Below are 21537 nucleotides of genomic sequence, written 5' to 3'. Positions count from 1 at the left end.
CCTTCCATAAAAATGAAGCTCTATAGGAGAAAGCCCTGACTCCAGCTGTTTGCTTAGAAATTCTAGGGACAATTTGGCCTTTCTAGGGAGTTTTTCCTAGCCACCGTGCTTCTACACCTGCATTGCTTGCTGTTTGGGGTTTTAGGCTGGGGTTCTGTACAGCACTTTGAGATATCAGCTGATGTAAGAAGGGCTATATAAATACATTTGATTTGATTTGATTACTACTATCAGTAGCACTGTCAAAGCTGTACAAAAAAAGTTAGTAAACAAGCACACACCGACCAGGAACGATATGTTTACAATACCTCCGTTGGTGAAAATAGACCAAATTATAATGGTGAGGCACATGGGCTACTAACAGCTTACTACATAACATACACTTAGTATTACTTTCTTAGCTACTGTGGGAGCAAAACTCATGACTATGATTACATTTCCATTATTAGCAGCATATAGGCTGTCCACTTTGAAGAGCTGACACAGAATGGCTATATAAGGAATGGAAAATACATGACCAGGGCCTGCTACCATTATAACCTAAACGTGGGTGTTAACAAGCAAGAACTGAGATGGAAAGATAATGGTGGAGGAAGGTCAAGGGAAGCTATTTTCATATAAAGGGAGGGGACTCTATACGTTATGCAGAGACAGAATACTATAAAGGCAGGGCTCTGTGATTTGAGAATTGAGCTTTTTCCTTGGAAATGCTCGGCTCTGTTACTCTGTAATTATGTCTAACTGAATCTACAAGTTCCGGTATCTGTGTAAATATCAATATTTTCCACAACACTACATGACACATACAGTGGGGCATAAAAGTATTTAGTCAGACACCAATTGTGCAAGTTCTCCCACTTAAAAAGATGAGAGAGGCCTGTAATTTTCATCATAGGTACACTTCAACTATGACAGACAAAATGAGGGAAAAAAAATCCAGAAAATCACATTGTAGGATTTTTTATGAATTTATTTGCAAATTATCGTGGAAAATAAGTATTTGGTCAATAACAAAAGTTTATCTCAATACTTTGTTAATATACTGTATATACTGTACTCTATATCATCTACTGCATCTTTACGTAATACATGTATCACTAGCCACTTTAACTATGCCACTTTGTTTACATACCCTACATTACTCGTCTCATATGTATATACTGTAATCGATACCATCTACTGCATCTTGCCTATGCCGCTCTGTACCATCACTTATTCATATATTTATGTACATATTCTTTATCCCTTTACACTTGTGTGTATAAGGTAGTAGTTTTGGAATTGTTAGGTTAGATTAGTCGTTGGTTATTACTGCATTGTCTGAACTAGAAGCACAAGCATTTTGCTACACTCGCATTAACATCTGCTAACCATGTGTATGTGACAAATACATTTAATTTGATTTACCAAATGCCAATGACCAAAAGCCTACTTCCAAAGTTGTGGCAAAATGGCTTAAGGACAACAAAGTCAAGGTATTGGAGTGGACATCACAAAGCCCTGACCTCAATCCTATAGAATATTTGTGGGCAGAACTGAAAAAGCATGTGCGAGCAAGGAGGCCTACAAACCTGACTCAGTTCCACCAGCTCTGACAGGAGGAATAGGCCAAAATTCACCCAACTTATTGTGGGAAGCTTGTGGAAGGCTACCCAAAATGTTTGACCCAAGTTAAACAATTTAAAGGCAATGCTACAAAATACTAATTGAGTGTATGTAAACTTCTGACCCACTGGGAATGTGATGAAAGAAATAAAAGCTGAAATAAATCATTCTCTCTGCTAATATTCTGACATTTCACATTCTTAAAATAAAGTGATGATCATAACTGACCGAAGACAGGGAATTTCTACTTGGATTAAATGTCAGGAATTGTGAAAAACTGAGTTTTTAAATGTATTTGGCTAAGGTGTATGTAAACTTCTGACTTCAACTGTATATACAGGCACCGGTTAGTCGAGCTAATTGGAGGTAATATGTACATGTAGGTATAGTTAATGTCACTATGCATAGATGAAAAACAGAGAGTAGCAGCAGTGTAAAAGAGGGGTGGGGGGTGTGGGACACACACACAATGCAAATAGTCTGGGTAGCCATTTGATTACCTGTTCAGGAGTCTTATGGCTTAGGGGTTAAAGCTGTTGAAAAGCCTTTTGGTCCGGTAGCAGACAGAACAGTCTATGACTGGGGTGGCTGGGGTCTTAGGGCCTTCCTCTGACACCGCCTGGTGTAGAGGTCCTGGATGGGAGGCAGCTTGGCCCCGGTGATGTACTGGGCCATACGCACTACCCTCTGTAGTGCCTTGCGGTCGGAGGCCGAGCAGTTGCCGTACAAGGCAGTGATGCAACCAGTCAGGATGCTCTCGATGTTGCAGCTGTAGAACCTTTTGAGGATCTGAGGACCCATGCCAAATCTTTTTAGTTTCCTGAGAGGGAATAGGCCCTCTTCATGACTGTCTTTGTGTGTTTGGACCATTGTAGTTTGTTGGGGATGTGGACACCAAGCAACTTGAAGCTCTCAACCTGCTCCACTACAGCCCTGTCGATGAGAATGGGGGAGTGCTCGGTCCTCCTTTTTTTAGGGGTTAAAGCTGTTGAAAAGCCTTTTGGTCCGGTAGCAGACAGAACAGTCTATGACTGGGGTGGCTGGGGTCTTAGGGCCTTCCTCTGACACCGCCTGGTGTAGAGGTCCTGGATGGGAGGCAGCTTGGCCCCGGTGATGTACTGGGCCATACGCACTACCCTCTGTAGTGCCTTGCGGTCGGAGGCCGAGCAGTTGCCGTACAAGGCAGTGATGCAACCAGTCAGGATGCTCTCGATGTTGCAGCTGTAGAACCTTTTGAGGATCTGAGGACCCATGCCAAATCTTTTTAGTTTCCTGAGAGGGAATAGGCCCTCTTCATGACTGTCTTTGTGTGTTTGGACCATTGTAGTTTGTTGGGGATGTGGACACCAAGCAACTTGAAGCTCTCAACCTGCTCCACTACAGCCCTGTCGATGAGAATGGGGGAGTGCTCGGTCCTCCTTTTTCTGTAGTCCACAATCATCTTGTCCTGATTACGTTGAGGGATAGGTTGTTATTCTGGCACCACCCACCAGGTCTCTGACCTCCACCCTATAGGCTGTCTCGTCATTGTCGGAGATCAGGCCTACCACTGTTGTGTATTCTGCAAACTTAATGATGGTGTTGGAGTCATGTCTGGCCACGCAGTCGTGGGTGAAAAGGGAGTACAAGAGGGGACTGAGCACGAACCCCTGAGGGGCTCCAGAATCAGTGTGGCGGATGTGTTGTTAGCTACCCTTACCCCCTGCGGGCAGCCCGTCAGGAAGTCCAGGATTCGGTTGCAGAGGGAGGTGTTTAGTCCCAGGATCCTTAGCTTAGTGATGAGCTTGAGGGCACTTTGGTGTTGAACGCTGAGCTGTAGTCAATGAATAGTATTCTCACGTAAGTGTTCCTACTGTCCAGGTGGGAAAGGGCAGTGTGGAGTGCAATAGAGATTGCATCATCTGTGGATCTGTTTGGGTGGTATACAAATTGGAGTGGGTCTAGGGTTTCTGGGATAATGGTGTTAATGTGAGCAATGACCAGCTTTTCAAAGCACGTCATGGCTACGGACGTGAGTGCTACGGGTCTATAGTCATTTAGGCAGGTTACCTTAGTGTTCTTGGGCACAGGGACTATGGTTGTCTGCTTGAAACATGTTGGTATTACAGACTCAATCAAGGACATGTTGAAAATGTCAGTGAAGACACCTGCCAGTTGGTCAGCGCATGCCCGGTGCACCTGTCCCGTTAATCCGTTTGGCCCCGCGGCCTTGTGAATGTTGACCTGTTTAAAGGTCTTACTCACTTAGGCTATGTAGAGCGCGATCACACAGTCGTCCGGAACAGCTGATGCTCTCATGCATGCCTCAGTATTGCTTGCCTCGAAGCGAGAATAGAAGTGATTTAGCTCAACTGCCAGGCTCATGTCACTGGGCAGCTCGCGGCCTTCGTAGTCTGTACAGTTTGCAGACCCTGCCACATAAGACAAGTGTCGGAGCCGGCGTAGTACGATACAATCTTAGTCCTGTACTGGCGCTTTGCCTGTTTGATGGTTCATCGGAGGGCATAGCGGGATTTCTTAAAAGCTTCCGGGTTAGAGTCCCACACATTAAAAGCAGTGGCACTACCCTTTAGCTCAGTGCGAATGTTTCCTGTAATCCATGGCTTCTGGTTGAGGTATGTACGTACAGTCACTGTGGGGATGACGTCCTCGATGCACTTATTGATAAAGCCAGTGACTGATGTGGTGTACTCCTCAATGCCTTCGGAAGAATCCCGGAACATAACCCAGTTTGTGCTAGCAAAACAGTCCTGTAGTTTAGCATCTGCTTCATCTGTCAACTTTTTTATAAACTGAGTCACTGGTGCTTCCTGCTTTAATTTTTGCTTGTAAGGAGGAATCAGAAAGATAGACTTGTGGTCAAATTTGCCAAATGGAGGGCAAGGGAGACCTTTGTACGCTCTCTTTGTTCGGTCTACAGCTCTAGTGTGGTCTACAGCTCTAGTGTGGTCTATAGCAAAATCACACAATTCTCCCCAAAGCTAAAAAAAACAATCACACAACCCTCCCCTTTTTTGGACCACCCCATTAAATGTATAACTGTCCCTTACTCCTCTCTAACTGGAGGAGATGTCAGTGGGTCACAGGTCGCTCTCAGAGTCCTTGATTATTGCTTCACCTCTCCCTTTTTGCATTAAAATGGGTCTGTTTACAAGACTGAGAGCTGAGAATAACTTCAGTTCTTCAAAGAAAAAGGGATGGTGAAAAATCATGCCCCTCTAGAACATTGCAGTTAATTGATAGAATCCAGAATCAGAGCATTTTGTATTATTCTGTATGTAAATCCGGACAAACCCTTTTAGTATGATATCTTACGTTTAGTATGCTTACATAAGATACTGTATGTAGATAGATATATGTGTGTGTACATATACATACATTTTTGTAATAATGACAATTGCAACAATACTGAATGAACACTTTTATTTTAACTTAATATAATATGCGCTTTTGGATGGGTGTTCTTTAAGGTGATTCCACAGGTTGGTGGTGTTTTTTGATTTAGCTGTTGCTGACCCCATGCTTACATCTTTATCACAAATGAAGACACCTTGCTTTCTTCCCTGGTGCCAATTCCATGTAATAGTCCCATACTGGTGCTCTGCTTTTCTCTGCCATCTGTAAAAAACACACACAGCTCTGAAGTGACAATGATACGGAAGAGTCTGCTTAGGAGACAAATACTCTCAACTGTTTCAATAAAAATAGAGTTTCAGTTACCTGTGATGAATGTTGAAAACAAAAACTGTCATTTCTATATGCAGGAAATCCTATTTTAATAATGGACATGGTAAGAATTGACTACCAAAGTGCGAGTCAATTCTCATGACACCTTCTAGCAAAAACCAGAAAAGCGGTTCCTTCATTCATTTATTCCATAGGATATTTTTAGATTCACTTAAAATAAGGTGTGTGTTTCGTGTAGGCTTACACCACCTTGCCAATTTTATAACTGTGTAGATATCCATAGGACAAGGTAACTGATCATTATTGGCTAAATATAAGCAAAGATAAAAAATTTTGTAGAGTGGATTTATGAAAATATTTTTGAAAAACGTTACCTTATCCTAGCGAGATTTACACGGGTATCAAAACCGCCGAGGCGGTTTAAGCCCGCACGAAACACAGACCTTATTGGAAGTAGATCAAGACATTCTCTATGGAAGACATGAACGGTAAAATAATGAAGGAACCCCTTTCAAGTTCAGCCGCAAGTTATTACAGGAATTATAACGCGTCGACTATTTCTCTCTAAACCATATACCTTTGACTATTACGAGCCTGCTGCTGCCTACTACCCCTCAGTCAGACTTCTCTATCAAATACGAGCCTTAGGTCAAATCCGGAAACGATCACCTCGAAAACAAACGTTTATTCCGTTCCGTATTTTATCTAACGGGTGGCATCCATGAGTCTAAATATTCCTGTTACATTGCACAACCTTCAATGTTATGTCATAATTACGTAAAATTCTGGCAAATTAGTTCGCAAAGAGCCAGGCGGCCCAAACTGTTGCATATACCCTGACGTGCAATGAACGCAAGAGAAGTGACACAATTTCACCTGGTTAATATTGCCTGCTAACCTGGATTTCTTTTGGCTAAATATGCAGGTTTAAAAATATATACTTCTGTGTATTGATTTTAAGAAAGGCATTGATGTTTATGGTTAAGTACACATTGGAGCAACGACAGTCGTTGATTGTTTTTTATAAGATAAGTTTAATGCTAGCTAGCAACTTACCTTGGCTTACTGCATTCGCGTAACAGGCAGCCTCCTCGTGAGGCAGGTGATTAGAGCGTTGGACTAGTTAACTGTACGGTTAAAAGATTGGATCCCCCGATCTGAAAAGGTAAAAATCTGTCGTTCTGCCTCGTTCCTAGGCCGTCATTGAAAATATGAATGTGTTCTTAACTAACTTGCCTAGTTAAATACAGATTAAATAAAGGTTTACATTTTTTTTTTTTAAACGGCAAAATCAGGCGCCCAAAATTACAGATCTCCGATTATTATGAAAACTTGAAATCGGCCCTAATTAAATCGGCCATTCCGATTAATCGGTCGACCTCTATATTAAACACCTGTCTCCGGATTAGAGGTTGACCAATTTTGATCTTTCAATGCCGATATCGATTTATTGGAGGACCAAAAAAAGCCGATACCCATTTTTATTTGTTTATTTGTAATAATGACAATCACAACAATACTGAATGAACACTTAATACATCAATACAATCAATTTAGCCTCAAATAAATAATGAAACATGTTCAATTTGGTTTAAATAATGCAAAAACAAAGTGTTGGAGAAGAAAGTAAAAGTGCAATATATGCCGTGTAAAAAAGCTAACGTTTAAGTTCCTTGCTCAGAACATGAGAACATATGAAAGCTGGTGGTTCCTTTTAACATGAGTATTCAATATTCCCAGGTAAGAAGTTTTAGGTTGTAGTTATTATAGGAATTATAGGACTCGTTCTCTCTATACCATTCGTATTTCATATACCTTTGACTATTGGATGTTCTTATAGGCACTTTAGTATTGCCAGTGTAACAGTATAGCTTCCGTCCCTCTCCTCGCCCCTACCTGGGCTCGAACCAGGAACACATCAACAACAGCCTCCCTCGAAGCATCATTACCCATCGCTCCACAAAAGCCGTGGCCCTTGCAGAGCAAGGGGAACAACTACTTCAAGGTCTCAGAGCGAGTGACGTCACCGATTGAAACTTTATTAGCGCGCACCCCGCTAACTAGCTAGTAATTTCACATCGGTTACATCAGCCTAATCTCGGGAGTTGATAGGCTTGAAGTCAAACAGCTCAACGCTTGAAGCACAACGAAGAGCTGCTGGCAAACACACTAATGTGCTGTTTGAATGAATGCTTACGAGCCTGCTGCTGCCTACCACCGCTCAGTCAAACTGCTCTATCAGATATCAAATCATAGACTTAATTATAACATAATAACACACAGAAATACGAGCCTTAGGTCTTTTAATATGGTCAAATCCGGAAACTATCATTTCGAAAACAAAACGTTTATTCTTTCAGTGAAATATGGAACCGTTCCGTATTTTATCTAACAGGTGGCATCCCTAAGTCTAAATATTGCTGTTACATTGTACAACCTTCAATGTTATGTCATAATTATGTACAATTCTGGCAAATTAATTACGGTCTTTGTTAGGAATAAATGGTCTTCACACAGTTCGCAACGAGCCAGGTAGCCCAAACTGCTGCATATTCCCTGACTGCTTGCACGGAACGCAAGAGAAGTGACACCATTTCCCTAGTTAAAAGAAAGTCATTTTAGCAGGCAATATTAACTAAATATGCAGGTTTAAAAATATATACTTGTGTATTGATTTTAAAGAAAGGCATTGATGTTTTATGGTTAGGTACACATTGGTGCAACGACAGTGCTTTTTTTTTGCGAATGCGCATGTTAAATGGTCAAGTAGGCTGTGATTCGATGAGAAATTAACAGGCTCCGCATCGATTATGTGCAACGCAGGACACGCTAGATGAACTAGTAATATCATCAACCATGTGTAGTTAACTAGTGATTATGTTAAGATTTATTGTTTTTTATAAGATACGTTTAATGCTAGCTAGCAACTTATCTTGGCTTCTTGCTGCACTTGCGTAACAGGTAGTCGGCCTGCCACGCAGGCTCCTCATGGAGTGCAATGTAAGGAAGGTGGTTAGAGCGTTGGACTAGTAACTGGAAGGTTGCAAGATCGAATCCCTAAGCTGACAAGGTAAAAATCTGTTGTTCTGCCCCTGAACAAGGCAGTTAACCCACCGTTCCTAGGCCGTCATTGAAAATATGAATGTGTTCTTAACTGACTTGCCTAGTTAAATAAAGGTAAAAAAAAACAAAACAATGGGTGTCCAAAAATGCTGATTACTGATTGTTATGTAAACTTGAAATCGGCTCTAATTAATCGGCCATTCCGATTAATCGGTCAACCTCTACTCCGGATTACATCTTCAAACTAAGGGCAACCATAGCATACATGACAAAGAGGGAGAAGCGTTTATCCATGTATACGGGTAAGGGAGTCTAGCTACATTTTCAGATATTATAAGTTTCTGATTTTGTCCGTTTTCATTGCAATTTAAAGCTTACTGTTAGCTAGCTAATGTTAGCTGGCTGGCTCACTGGCTAACCTATTGCGTATGGTCTGTGTAGTAATATTATTTGTATCTCTGAGCCATATGCATTGCTAGTTATAGCATAATTTTAGCTAGCTAACATTGAACCTAGTTGGTAAGCTTTAGCTACCTGCAGATTCATGCAGGGTAGTAACGTTATGAGTTGGGATTATGGTAGCTAGCTACATGTCTAAACAAAAGACTCCACTATGCAAGTAACCATTTCACTCTTTTTTTACGAGACTGTCCAAGTTATATATAGTAAATTTGTGTTTTAAACAGATGGGTTTATTGGTGTTAAAATACACCAGTTATGTTATTTTGGACCACCATACTGCTGATGTCATGCAGCCTGTCGTTTTTGTGTTTATACTTTTTCATAACAACAATGACAAGTTTGATGTCGGATGACAATAGAATCTTCATGATGTCACTGAAGCAACTGTCTACAGACCTAAAACCAGACTCCAGTAGAAACCAGCCTTTAGTCTTGAAATCTTTGGTTGTTTAGTACACTATGTTTAGCACAAGGCCTTACATGTGAGGCCTTAAAGAGATGGGTGGAGTTGAGGGTGTGAACGATGCTGAATGGATGTAGACAAAGAAGGGCTCTCCAGTAGGTATACCAAAACATTCAGGGGTAATTTTTGCAAAAGTGGGTTTATTAATTCTTATAGCTGCAATCCCGTTAACGGGATCGATATGACAACAGTCAGTGAAAGTGCAGGGCGCCAAATTCAAAACAGGAATCTCATAATTAAAATTCCTCAAACATACATGTATCTTATACTGTTTTAAAGGTCATCTTGTTTTTAATCCCACCTGTGTCCGATTTCAAATATGCTTTACAGCGGATGCACCACAAATGATTGTTAGGTCACCACCAAGCCACAGAATAAACACAGCCATTTTTCCAGCCAATGATAGGAGTCACAAAAAGCACAAATAGTGATTCATTTTTATCTCTAACCTTTGATCTTCATCAGATGACACTCATAGGACTTCATGTTACACAATACATGTATGTTTTGTTTGATAATGTTCATATTTATATGAAAAAAGGTTTACATTGGCGCGTTATGTTCCAAAAACATCCAGTGATTTTGCATAGCCACATCGATTCAACAGAAATACTCATCATAAATGTAGATGATAATACAAGTTATACACATGGAATTATAGATATACCTCTCCTTAATGCAACCGCTGTCAGATTTTTTTTTTTTTAATTACGGAAAAAGCAAACCATGTAATCTGAGACGGCGCTCAGAAAAATAATCAAATTAGCCGCCATGTCAACAGAAACCAGAAATCACATTTTAAACATTACCTTACCTTTGATCTTCATCAGAATGCACTCTCAGGAGTCCTAGTTCCACAAAAATGCTTGATTTTGTTCGATAATGTCCATTATTTATGTCCAAGTAGCTACTTTTGTTAGCGCGTTAGGTATACAAATCCAAACGCTCGTGCAGGTCGAGCATTACTTCGGACAAAAACTACGAAAAGTATAGAATCAATCATTGGGATGTTTTTATCATAAATATTCGATAACGTTCCAACCGGAGAATTCCTTTGTGTCTCGAGAAGCAATGGAACGCAGGTCGATATCATGTGGAATGCGCGTGACTAGGAAATGGCTCTCTGCCAGTAACCTGACTCATTCAGCTCTTATTCAGTCCCACAACACAGTAGAAGCCTCATTCAACTTTCTAAATACGGTTGACATCTAGTGGAAGACCTAGGAAATGTAACTTAATTCATATCCCACTGTGAATTCAATAGGGCTTGGGTTGAAAATCGACCAACCTCAGATTCCTCACTTCCTGTTTGGATTTCTTCTCAGGTTTTTGCCTGCCATATGAGTTCTTTGCTACTCACAGACATCATTCAAACAGTTTTAGAAACTTCAGAGTATTTTATATCCAATACTAATATACATATATTTGCAACTGAGACTGAGGAGCAGGCCGTTTTACTCTGGGCACCTTTCATCCAAGCTACTCAATACTGCATCAATGACGTAGTCCCCACAGTGACTGTACGTACATACCCCAACCAGAAGCCATGGATTACAGGCAACATCCGCACTGAGCTAAAGGCTAGAGCTGCCGCTTTCAAGGAGCGGGACTCTATCCCGGAAGCTTATAAGAAATCCCACTATTTCCTCAGACGAACCATCAAACAGGCAAAGTGTCAATACAGGAATTGTACAACACCGGCTCTGACACTCGTCGGATGTGGCAGGGCTTGCATTCCATTAGACTACAAAGGGAAGCACAGCCGAGAGCTGCCCAGTAACATGAGCCTACCAGACGAGCTAAACTACTTCAATGCTTGCTTCGACGCAAATAACACTGAAACATGTATGAGAGCACCAGCTGTTCCGGACGACTGTGTGATCACTCTCTCCACAGCTGATGTGAGTAAGACCTTTAAACAGGTCAACATTCACAAGGCCGCAGGGCCAGACGGATTACCAGGACATGTACTGCAAGCATGCGCTGACCAACTGGCAAGTGTCTTCACTGACATTTTCAACCTCTCCCTGTCCGAGCCTGTAATACCAACATGTTTTAAGCAGACCACCATAGTGCCTGTGCCCAAAAACACTAAGGTAACCCGCCTAAATGACTACCGACCCGTAACACTCACATCTGTAGCCATGAAGTGCTTTGAAAGGCTGGTCTTGGCTCACATCAACACCATTATCCCAGAAACCCTAGACCCACTCCGGTTTGCATACTGTCCCAACAGATCCACAGATGATGCAATCTCTATTGCACTCCACACTGCATTTTCCCACCTTGGACATGCCATTCATTGACTATAGCTCAGCATTCATCACCATAGTGCCCTCAAAGCTCATCAGTAAGCAAAGGACCCTGGGACTAAACACCTCCCTCTGAAACTGGACCCTGGATTTCCTGAGGGGCCGCCCCCCAGGTGGTAAGGGTAGGTAACAACACATCCGCCACGCTGATCCTCAACACAGGGGCCTCTCAGGGGTGCGTGCTCAGTCCCCTCCTGTACTCCCTGTTCACTCATGACTGCATGATCAGGCATGACTCCAACACCATCTTTAAGTTTGCAAACGACATAACAGTGGTAGGCCTGATCACCGACAACGACGAGACAGAGACCTGGCCGGGTGGTGCCAGAATAACAACCTATCCCTCAGTGTAAGCAAGACTAAGGAGATGATTGTGGACTACAGGAAAAGGAGGACCGAGCACGCCCCCATTCTCATTGGCGGGGCTGTCGTGGAGCAGGTGGAGAGCTTCAAGTTCCTTGGTGTCCACATCACCAACAAACTAGAATGGTCCAAACACACCAAGACAGTCGTAAAGAGGGCACGACAAAGCCTATTCCCCCTCAGGAAACTAAAAAGAATTGGCATGGGTCCTCAGATCCTCAAAAGGTTCTACAGTTGCATCACTGCCTGGTACGGCAACTGCTCTGCCTCCGACCGCAAGGCACTAGAGGGTAGTGCATACGGCCCAATACATCACTGGGGCTAAGCTGCCTGCCATCCAGGACCTCTTCACCAGGCGGTGTCAGAGGAAGGTCCTAAAATTTTTTCAAAGACCCCACCCACCCCAGTCATAGTTTTCTCTACGACCGCATGGCAAGCAGTAACGGAGTGCCAAGTCTAGAACCAAAAGGCTTCTCAACAGCTTTTACTCCTGAACAGGTAATCAAATGGCTACCTGTACTATTTGCATTGTGTCCCGTCCCCCCCCCCCCCCCCCCCAACCCCAACCCCTATTTTACACTGCTGCTACTCTGTTTATCATATATGCATAGTCACTTTAACCATACCTACATGTACATATTACCTCAATCAGCCCAACTAACCGGTGTCTGTATATAGCCTGGCTACTTTTATAGCCTCGCTACTGTTATTATTAACTGTCTTTCTTTTTACTGTTGTTTTTTATTTCCTTATCTATTGTTCACATAATACCTATGTTTTACTTAAAAATTGCAGTTGGTTAGGGCCTGTAAGTAAGCATTTCACTAAGGTCCTGTTTTAAATAAACTTTGATTATACAGGTGCTAATCATACTGTAACGACCCTGAGTTTATAATCGCGGAAATCTACTCTGCCGCACGAGCATGCTTTTGCGGCACAGTCGATAGCGCGCCGGACCTCGGGCTCGAAGGTCGAGGGTTCGAGATCTGCTACCTGCTGTTTCATTACAATACTTTTCATTCTTGAACATTTACGGGATTATTTTATTTTCATACACTGGCCTCAATTTGCCAGTCTGTTATTGACATTGAAAACGATTTTTCACCTTTCTGAAAAGATGTCGACATCGAGATTAAGTGGGGAAAAAAATAACAGAGTAGTTTATGATTCATGCCTAGTTAAATAAAGGTTTATAGATATATAATAATAATAATAATAAATTAGGCAGCTCTGCAGCTATTTCTGTTCAGGCAGATCATAGGGCAGCCGCACTTGAAGGGTCCTTCTTGCTGGAGGTGACATTCAGTTGCAGCAAATAGCCTATAGCGTATTTTTCACGACTCTAAAGCAAACCACCATGGCACAGGCAGTCCAGAAATTGGTGGCCAAAGTACCTACTTTGATCGGAGGTAAGTTAAATGATTGTATTTAGATATAAGCTTAACGTCGACGCTATTAAAACATGTTAGTATATTCAAGTTGACAGTCACGCTGGCTATGCTAGTAGTTAGCTATGTTAAAGTTTAGCGCATCTTCCCGGCTGCAGCTAGCTAACTACTGAGTGTACAAAACAATAACACCTTCCTAATATTGAGTTGTAACCCCCCGTTAGCCCTCAAAACAGACTCAATTCGTCGCGGCATGGACTCCAAGGTCTCGAAAGTGTTCTACTGGGATGTTGGCCTATGTTGACGCCAATGCTTCCCACAGTAGGCTGACATTTAACGCTTTTTTAAATAAACTAGTTAATTGCATGGGGCCGAGTTTCATAAGACCGTATGTTCCAGCAGCTTCCCGTAGTTTATGAAGTAATCGCGTTAACTCAGGCCTTATTTTAGGGCATCTTTCACTCCTGCCAGCTTCTATTAGTTGTATGGAGCACCGCTGCACCAACCCGCATTCCGAACGGTTCTATTCCCAGCCCATTGGTTTGCGTCACAATGTCAGCCCACTGCACTGAGGCTAGGTAACACGGTCACCACCGATAAATCCATGATTATCGAAAACTTCAACAAACATTTCTCAACTGCTGGCCATGCCTTCCTCCTGGCTACTCCAACCTCGGCCAACAGCTCCGCCCCCCCGCAGCTACTCGCCCAAGCCGCTCCAGGTTCTCCTTTACCCAAATCCAGATAGCAGATGTTCTGAAAGAGCTGCAAAACCTGGACCTGTACAAATCAGCTGGGCTTGACAATCTGGACCCTCTATTTCTGAAACTATCTGCCGCCATTGTCGCAACCCCTATTACCAGCCTGTTCAACCTCTCTTTCATATCGTCTGAGATCCCCAAGGATTGGGAAGCTGCCGCAGTCATCTCCCTCTTCAAAGGGGGAGACACCCTGGACCCAAACTGTTACAGACCTATATCCATCCTGCCCTGCCTATCTAAGGTCTTCGAAAGCCAAGTCAACAAACAGGTCACTGACCATCTCGAATCCCACCGTACCTTCTCCGCTGTGTAATCTGGTTTCCGAGCCGGTCACGGGTGCACCTCAGCCACGCTCAAGGTACTAAACAATATCATAACCGCCATCGATAAAAGACAGTACTGTGCAGCCGTCTTCATCGACCTGGCCAAGGCTTTCGACTCTGTCAATCACCGTATTCTTATCGGCAGACTCAATAGCCTTGGTTTTTCTAATGACTGCCTTGCCTGGTCACCAACTACTTTGCAGACAGAGTTTAGTGTGTCAAATCGGAGGGCATGTTGTCCGGTCCTCTGGCAGTCTCTATGGGGGTGGCATAGGGTTAAATTCTCCGGGCAGACTCTTTTCTCTGTATATGTCAATGATGTTGCTCTTGCTGCGGGCGATTCCCTGATCCACCTCTACGCAGACGACACCATTCTGTATACTTCCTTGGACACTGTGCTATCTAACCTCCAAACGAGCTTCAACGCCATACAACACTCCTTCCGTGGCCTCCAACTGCTCTTAAACGCTAGTAAAACCAAATGCATGCTTTTCAACCGTTTGCACGCCCGACTAGCATCACCACCCTGGATGGTTCCGACCTAGAATATGTGGACATCTATAAGTACCTAGGTGTCTGGCTAGACTGCAAACTCTCCTTCCAGACTCATATCAAACATCTCCAATCGAAAATCAAATCAAGAGTCGTCTTTCTATTCCGCAACAAAGCCTCCTTCACTCACGCCGCCAAGCTTACCCTAGTAAAACTGACTATCCTACCGATCCTCGACTTCGGCGATGTCATCTACAAAATAGCTTCCAATACTCTACTCAGCAAACTGGATGCAGTTTATCACAGTGCCATCCGTTTTGTTACTAAAGCACCTTATCACCCACCACTGCGACCTGTATGCTCTAATCGGCTGGCCCTCGCTACATATTCGTCGCCAGACCCACTGGCTCCAGGTCATCTACAAGTCCATGCTAGGTAAAGCTCTGCCTTATCTCAGTTCACTGGTCACGATGGCAACACCCACCCGTAGCACGTGCTCCAGCAGGTGTATCTCACTGATCATCCCTAAAGCCAACACCTCATTTGGCCGCCTTTCGTTCCAGTTCTCTGCTGCCTGTGAATGGAACGAATTGCAAAAATCGCTGAAGTTGGAGACTTATCTCCCTCACCAACTTCAAACATCTGCTATCTGAGCAGCTAACTGATCGCTGCAGCTGTACATAGTCTATCGGTAAATAGCCCACCCAATTTACATACCTCATCCCCATACTGTTTATACTTATTTACTTTTCTGCTATTTTGCACACCAGTATCTCTACCTGTACATGACCATCTGATCATTTATCACTCCAGTGTTAATTTTGCGAAATTGTAATTATTCGCCTACCTCCTCATGCCCTTTGCACACAATGTATACAGACTCTCTTTTTTTTTCCTCTTTCTACCTAGTTATTGACTTGTTAATTGTTTACTCCATGTGTAACTCTGTGTTGTCTGTTCACACTGCTATGCTTTATCTCGGCCAGGTCGCAGTTGTAAATGATAACTTGTTCTCAACTAGCCTACCTGGTTAAATAAAGGTGAAATTAAAAAATGTATGCTCCTATTAGTTGTATGGAGCACCGCTGCACCAACCCGCCTTCCGAACGGTTCTATTCCCAGCCCATTGGTTTGCGTCACAATGCCTCACTGATGTCTTTATGTGAATTGATAACTTTTAATTGCTAAATATTTCCAATAGATGGCAGCATAAGATCCCGACGCATCAGCTATAGGCTATAGCAGCAATATGAGTGACATAAAATAGCATGCAACCAAAGACTATGTCCCATGATTTTCTAAAATGGTCACTCATTACTTTACAGTTAGCTATATATCTCGTATTAGGGCTGTGTTGCTTTTGGGAGAGCAAACAAATAGTGACTATAGCAGGTACTGAACCCCAGCCAAATAATCACTAGTCAGATGCACTACCCTCAACCCTAGTAGAATTGCATTATTATTAAAAAGACCATAACTTAATCATATTGGGAGTAAACTGCTTCGGGAATAGAGAGGACGAGTGCAGGAAACAGCAGAGGGAACACCCCCCTATCCACATCGATGGAACAGTAGTGGAGAGGGTAGCAAGTTTTAAGTTCCTCGGCATACACATCACAGACAAACTGAATTGGTCCACTCACACAGACAGCATCGTGAAGAAGGCGCAGCAGCGCCTCTTCAACCTCAGGAGGCTGAAGAAATTCGGCTTGTCACCAAAAGCACTCACAAACTTCTACAGATGCACAATCGAGAGCATCCTGGCGGGCTGTATCACCGCCTGGTATGGCAACTGCACCGCCCTCAACCGTAAGGCTCTCCAGAGGGTAGTGAGGTCTGCACAACGCATCACCGGGGGCAAACTACCTGCCCTCCAGGACACCTACACCACCCGATGTCACAGGAAGGCCATAAAGATCATCAAGGACATCAACCACCCGAGCCACTGCCTGTTCACCCCGCTATCATCCAGAAGGCGAGGTCAGTACAGGTGCATCAAAGCTGGGACCGAGAGACTGAAAAACAGCTTCTATCTCAAGGCCATCAGACTGTTAAACAGCCACCACTAACACTGAGTGGCTGCTGCCAACACACTGACACTGACTCAACTCCAGCCACTTTAATAATGGGAATTGATGGGAAATGATGTAAATATATCACTAGCCACTTTAAACAATGCTACCTTATATAAATGTTACTTACCCTACATTATTCATCTCATATGCATACGTATATACTGTACTCTATATCATCGACGGTATCCTTATGTAATACATGTATCACTAGCCACTTTATACTATACTATGCCACTTTGTTTACATACTCATCTCATTTGTACATGCTGTACCCGATACCATCTACTGTATCTTGCCTATGCTGCTCTGTACCATCACTCATTCATATATCCTTATGTACATATTCTTTATCCCCTTACACTGTGGACAAGACAGTAGTTTTGGAATTGTTAGTTAGATTACTTGTTATTACTGCATTGTCGGAACTAGAAGCACAAGCATTTCGCTACACTCGCATTAACATCTGCTAACCATGTGTATGTGACAAATAAAATTTGATTTGATTTGCATCTTCCAGCTTGCCAATAAGTCACATCATGTAATCCTCGCGGTTAGCAAATTTACCTCAACATGCCCCTCGCTTGCGCGAGAAGGCAGAGCGGGGTCGATGCTGGTTGATGAATTTGACATTTTAATGTACTAGGAAAATGTTTTTGTCAACCAGAGGTGACTGAATTAATGTTCAGGATTATTGATAATCGTTATAGTAATGTTATAGTAAGTATAAACATGAAATAAAAACTGGTAATAATAAACATGAAGCATCATTATATTACGCCACAGTAATCTGTTAAATGCTTTTTCAGTTCTTCCTTTTCGTTAGCAGTGTGGAAAGGAAGGGACAGAAAAAAGCACAAACAGGAATTTTCCTGTGTGGGGAGTGGTGTATCCAGGAAGAAAGCTAAATATTATTCAGAAATGTCATTTGTGGTCTTATGCTGCCATCTATTGGAATTATTTACTAACTGCAGTAGTACTGAATAAAGTGTATATGCTTGTGGTGTTAATGTTTTGTACACACACTAATGGTAGACAAACGAACAAGCCATGTCACCATCAATCTCAAATAAAAACTTGTTTCCAACTGAGTGTTGGTTAGCTAGATGTGGTAACGTATTATAGTAGATAAGTGTTAGCTAGCTAGGTAACTTGGCTACCTAACTAGCTAATGTCAAGCTCAGGTAGGTCTTCTGACAAGCTCTTTGAGTCACCTAGCTGTCTAACCTGTAAACTACATCTAATGTTTCTTATCTCGCTTGACCAAGCAGCATAGGACACATTTCATGACATGGCGTGTTCATCTTGTTTTTTCAGCCGCTGCCACCTACTCCAAGCCCCGGCTAGCGACCTTCTGGCACTACGCTAAAGTCGAGCTTGTGCCACCTTCCCCTGCCGAGATTCCCCAGGCCATTGCAGGAATCAAGAACATCCTCACCGGTGTCAACAGTGGACGCCTTGGACAGACGACAGTGAAGGTGAGAACTGAGAAGATTGCTTGAGTGGGTATCAATGCAATACTGTATAAGTAGCTAGCAAGTTCTTTCTTTTGCCCATTGGCTCTCAATGTGGGTGTTGTGATCAATGTTCCCTCAAAAACAATTTGTCACTGAGCAAATTTCAGGTCTGCTGAGCGCAAACTTGAACGTTGTGAACTTCCAGCGTGCATTTGCTGTGAACACTGGGTCTGTACTGTGGCTATTTGATCATACTGTAGGTCTACCATCAAAAACAATGGAGAAAATACATCCCATAACATTTAACATGGAAATAGCTGTTCTATCATTCAGTCTACAGTAGCAGCCAATGTGTGGTGTTCAATTTAGGCCTACATTCCATGAGACTTATGGGGGAAAAAACATGCAGGGGTTGACATTAATCTGTTTATCCACTTGTCCTTCAGACAAGGATGTGACTGAAAATGTTGTTTGATGTAAGAAACCACTTTACAAAATAAAGGGCATTTTTATTCCCATACCATTATTACAGAGAATCAGACATATTATGCTACCCTCTGCCTATTGGCTACTTAGCTTATTCAAGCCTGTCCAAAATACAACACTGCCCCTTTAAGACGTAAAAAAAGCTCTTTACCTGACTCGCTTTTCAAAGATGTCTAGAAATGTACACGGTTTGTGCTGACTACAAATGATCACTGGGCTCACTAACTAGCAAAGGATATGAACAATATGCACATGTGGCTCCATGCAGCTCTCGCTTTGATCTCTAAACAAGCGCATCTACTCACGACCGCTAATGCTGCACCGGTCTGAGTAGTGCGTGTCAATGCAATAGAATCCTACTGAAATGCATTCTGCCTACAACAAAATCTGTTGCATAGTTTGTGTCGTCGGTATGTTGCATTGAAAGTGGCTAATATTGCGTGTCCCAATTGCCACAGTAAAGGGAAACGTTGAGTGTTAACAGGGGAAAACTGTAGAACAGTGGTCACCAACCTTTTCTGAGGTCAAAATACAAGCCGAGATCTACCGCTAATGACTTGTAAAATGCAACATTAACCCGTTTAAAACCGTATTCTAGCAATGAGGTTTGTGCAGTAAGCTATAGGCCCAATATATTACCACCCCATACTGGCTTTGGTTGAATTGCCCTGCCAATGCATTGTTGTTCGGGACATTTTCTTTTGTACAAATTCTATTTAAAAAAATGAGGTAGGCTATATGACCACACTGGTTGTATTACTTGTGAAACACAGTTGAGTGAGTCTACATTTCAATAATTTGCTTTTCATTTTACTGGAATGATGGCGTCTACAGCTGGAGGGAGAGAGCAGCAGACTGAGCCTCTCATCCCTCCGCTCTCCCTTTCCTCCGCTGACACTGACCAAAAGGGGCAGTCTTCCATTATTTCCTCATGTACAAAATCACGTTATGCCTATGAACAGAGGAAGTGAAATATTCCTTGATATTAAAAAAAGACCCAGGCTACAAATAACCCCTATAGATACATTGCTACTCATTCATTACTATTGTAGTGCTGAGTGGAAATGGAAGGAACATGCATTTTGTGGTTTAAAAGGGTTGAATGCAAAGTGTTTAGTCGACTGTCTAGGAATGACTTGGAGATTGACCAGGTTTGCTATCGACTGGTTTGTGACCACTGCTCTAGAAAACTTTATGAAGTATAATCTCCTGCTTCTCTCTGTGGGCTGATATTTCTGAGCGGCAGCTCGTGGTAGTCTTGGGGCTGCTGCTTGCACAAGCTCACAGCTTAGCGGGAACATTGGTTGTGACTTATCTCAACTCTTACAAGTATATCATCTACTGCATCTTTATGTAATACATGTATCACTAGCCACTTTAACTATGCCACTTTGTTTACATACTCATCTCATATGTATATACTGCACTCAATACCATCTACTGTATCTTGCCTATGCTGCTCTGTACCATCACTCATTCATATATCTTTATGTACATATTCTTTATCCCCTTACACTTGTGTCTATAAGGTAGTAGTTTTGAAATTGTTAGCTAGATTACTTGTTGGTTATTACTGCATTGTCGGAACTAGAAGCACAAGCATTTCGCTACACTCGCATTAACATCTGCTAACCATGTGTATGTGACAAATAAAATTTGATTTGATTTAGTCCCGTCATTATCAAAATAAGTAGCTGCAATCCACCAGACATTAGGCCTACATCCTAACCAATTGGGAAATATGGAATTGTCTGCCATGTTGGTTTTTAGATATGACTCTGGTATTTGTTTGGGATTAATGTCAATATGCTTTTGTTACAGGATGCATTCAGAAATGGATTGGTCTGCACTGAAGTGCTGATGTGGTTCTACATTGGAGAGTGCATCGGAAAAGGAGGCATTGTTGGATATGCCGTTTAAACCTTGTTCTGTTGCTGTTGTACGCTCTTACCTTCCACCTGTGAAGATCAGTTAATAAATGTCCATTGTTTAAAGAACTGTTGTACTCTTACCTTCCACCTGTGGAGATCAGTTAATAAATGTCCATTGTTTAAAGAACTGTTGTACTCTTACCTTCCACCTGTGGAGATCAGTTAATAAATGTCCATTGTTTAAAGAACTGTTGTACTCTTACCTTCCACCTGTGGAGATCAGTTAATAAATGTCCATTGTTTAAAGAACTGTTGTACTCTTACCTTCCACCTGTGGAGATCAGTTAATAAATGTCCATTGTTTAACCTCTCTGCGCACCGAACCCGGTAGCGGGATGAAATTCGACAACATACGGTGATCGCTACATAAATAGTCATATTAAACGTTCATGAAAATACAAGTGTCTCACATGTTTCGAAAGCCTAGAATCTTGCTAATCCAACTGCGTTGTCAGATTTAAAAAAGGATTTACTGCGAAATAATACGATGCGATTATCTAAGGATAGAGCCCCATAAACAACTATTTCAACCAGCACAGGCATAACAAAATCACAAACTGCAATAAAAAAATAGTTTACCTTTGACGATCTTCCTCTGTTTGCAATCCCAATGCTCATTGGTACACAATGAATGGTCTCTTGTTTGATAAAATCCATTTTTATAGCCTAACA

General features: G+C 42.3%; 1 protein-coding gene across 2 annotated transcripts; it reads left to right on the top strand.

The window, feature by feature from the left end:
* Positions 1-12910: 12910 nt before the first annotated feature.
* Positions 12911-21171, top strand: LOC110491241 (ATP synthase subunit g, mitochondrial). Of its 2 annotated transcripts, XM_036950227.1 has the most exons (4): positions 12911-13364; positions 18309-18469; positions 20756-20900; positions 20962-21114. In XM_036950227.1, the coding sequence occupies exons 1-3, from the start codon at positions 13313-13315 to the stop codon at positions 20852-20854; spliced, it is 312 nt and encodes a 103-aa protein (XP_036806122.1). In that variant the 5' UTR covers positions 12911-13312; the 3' UTR covers positions 20855-20900; positions 20962-21114. The 2 variants fall into 2 exon arrangements, with proteins under 2 accessions (XP_036806122.1, XP_021420264.1); XM_021564589.2 differs by having other exon boundaries at positions 20756-21171.
* The last annotated feature ends 366 nt before the right edge of the window (positions 21172-21537 follow it).

Source organism: Oncorhynchus mykiss, chromosome 2, assembly GCF_013265735.2.
Source record: "Oncorhynchus mykiss isolate Arlee chromosome 2, USDA_OmykA_1.1, whole genome shotgun sequence".
NCBI lineage: Eukaryota > Metazoa > Chordata > Actinopteri > Salmoniformes > Salmonidae > Oncorhynchus > Oncorhynchus mykiss.
Note: the sequence above shows the minus strand (reverse complement) of the source record. Positions and strands in the feature narration are given on the sequence as shown.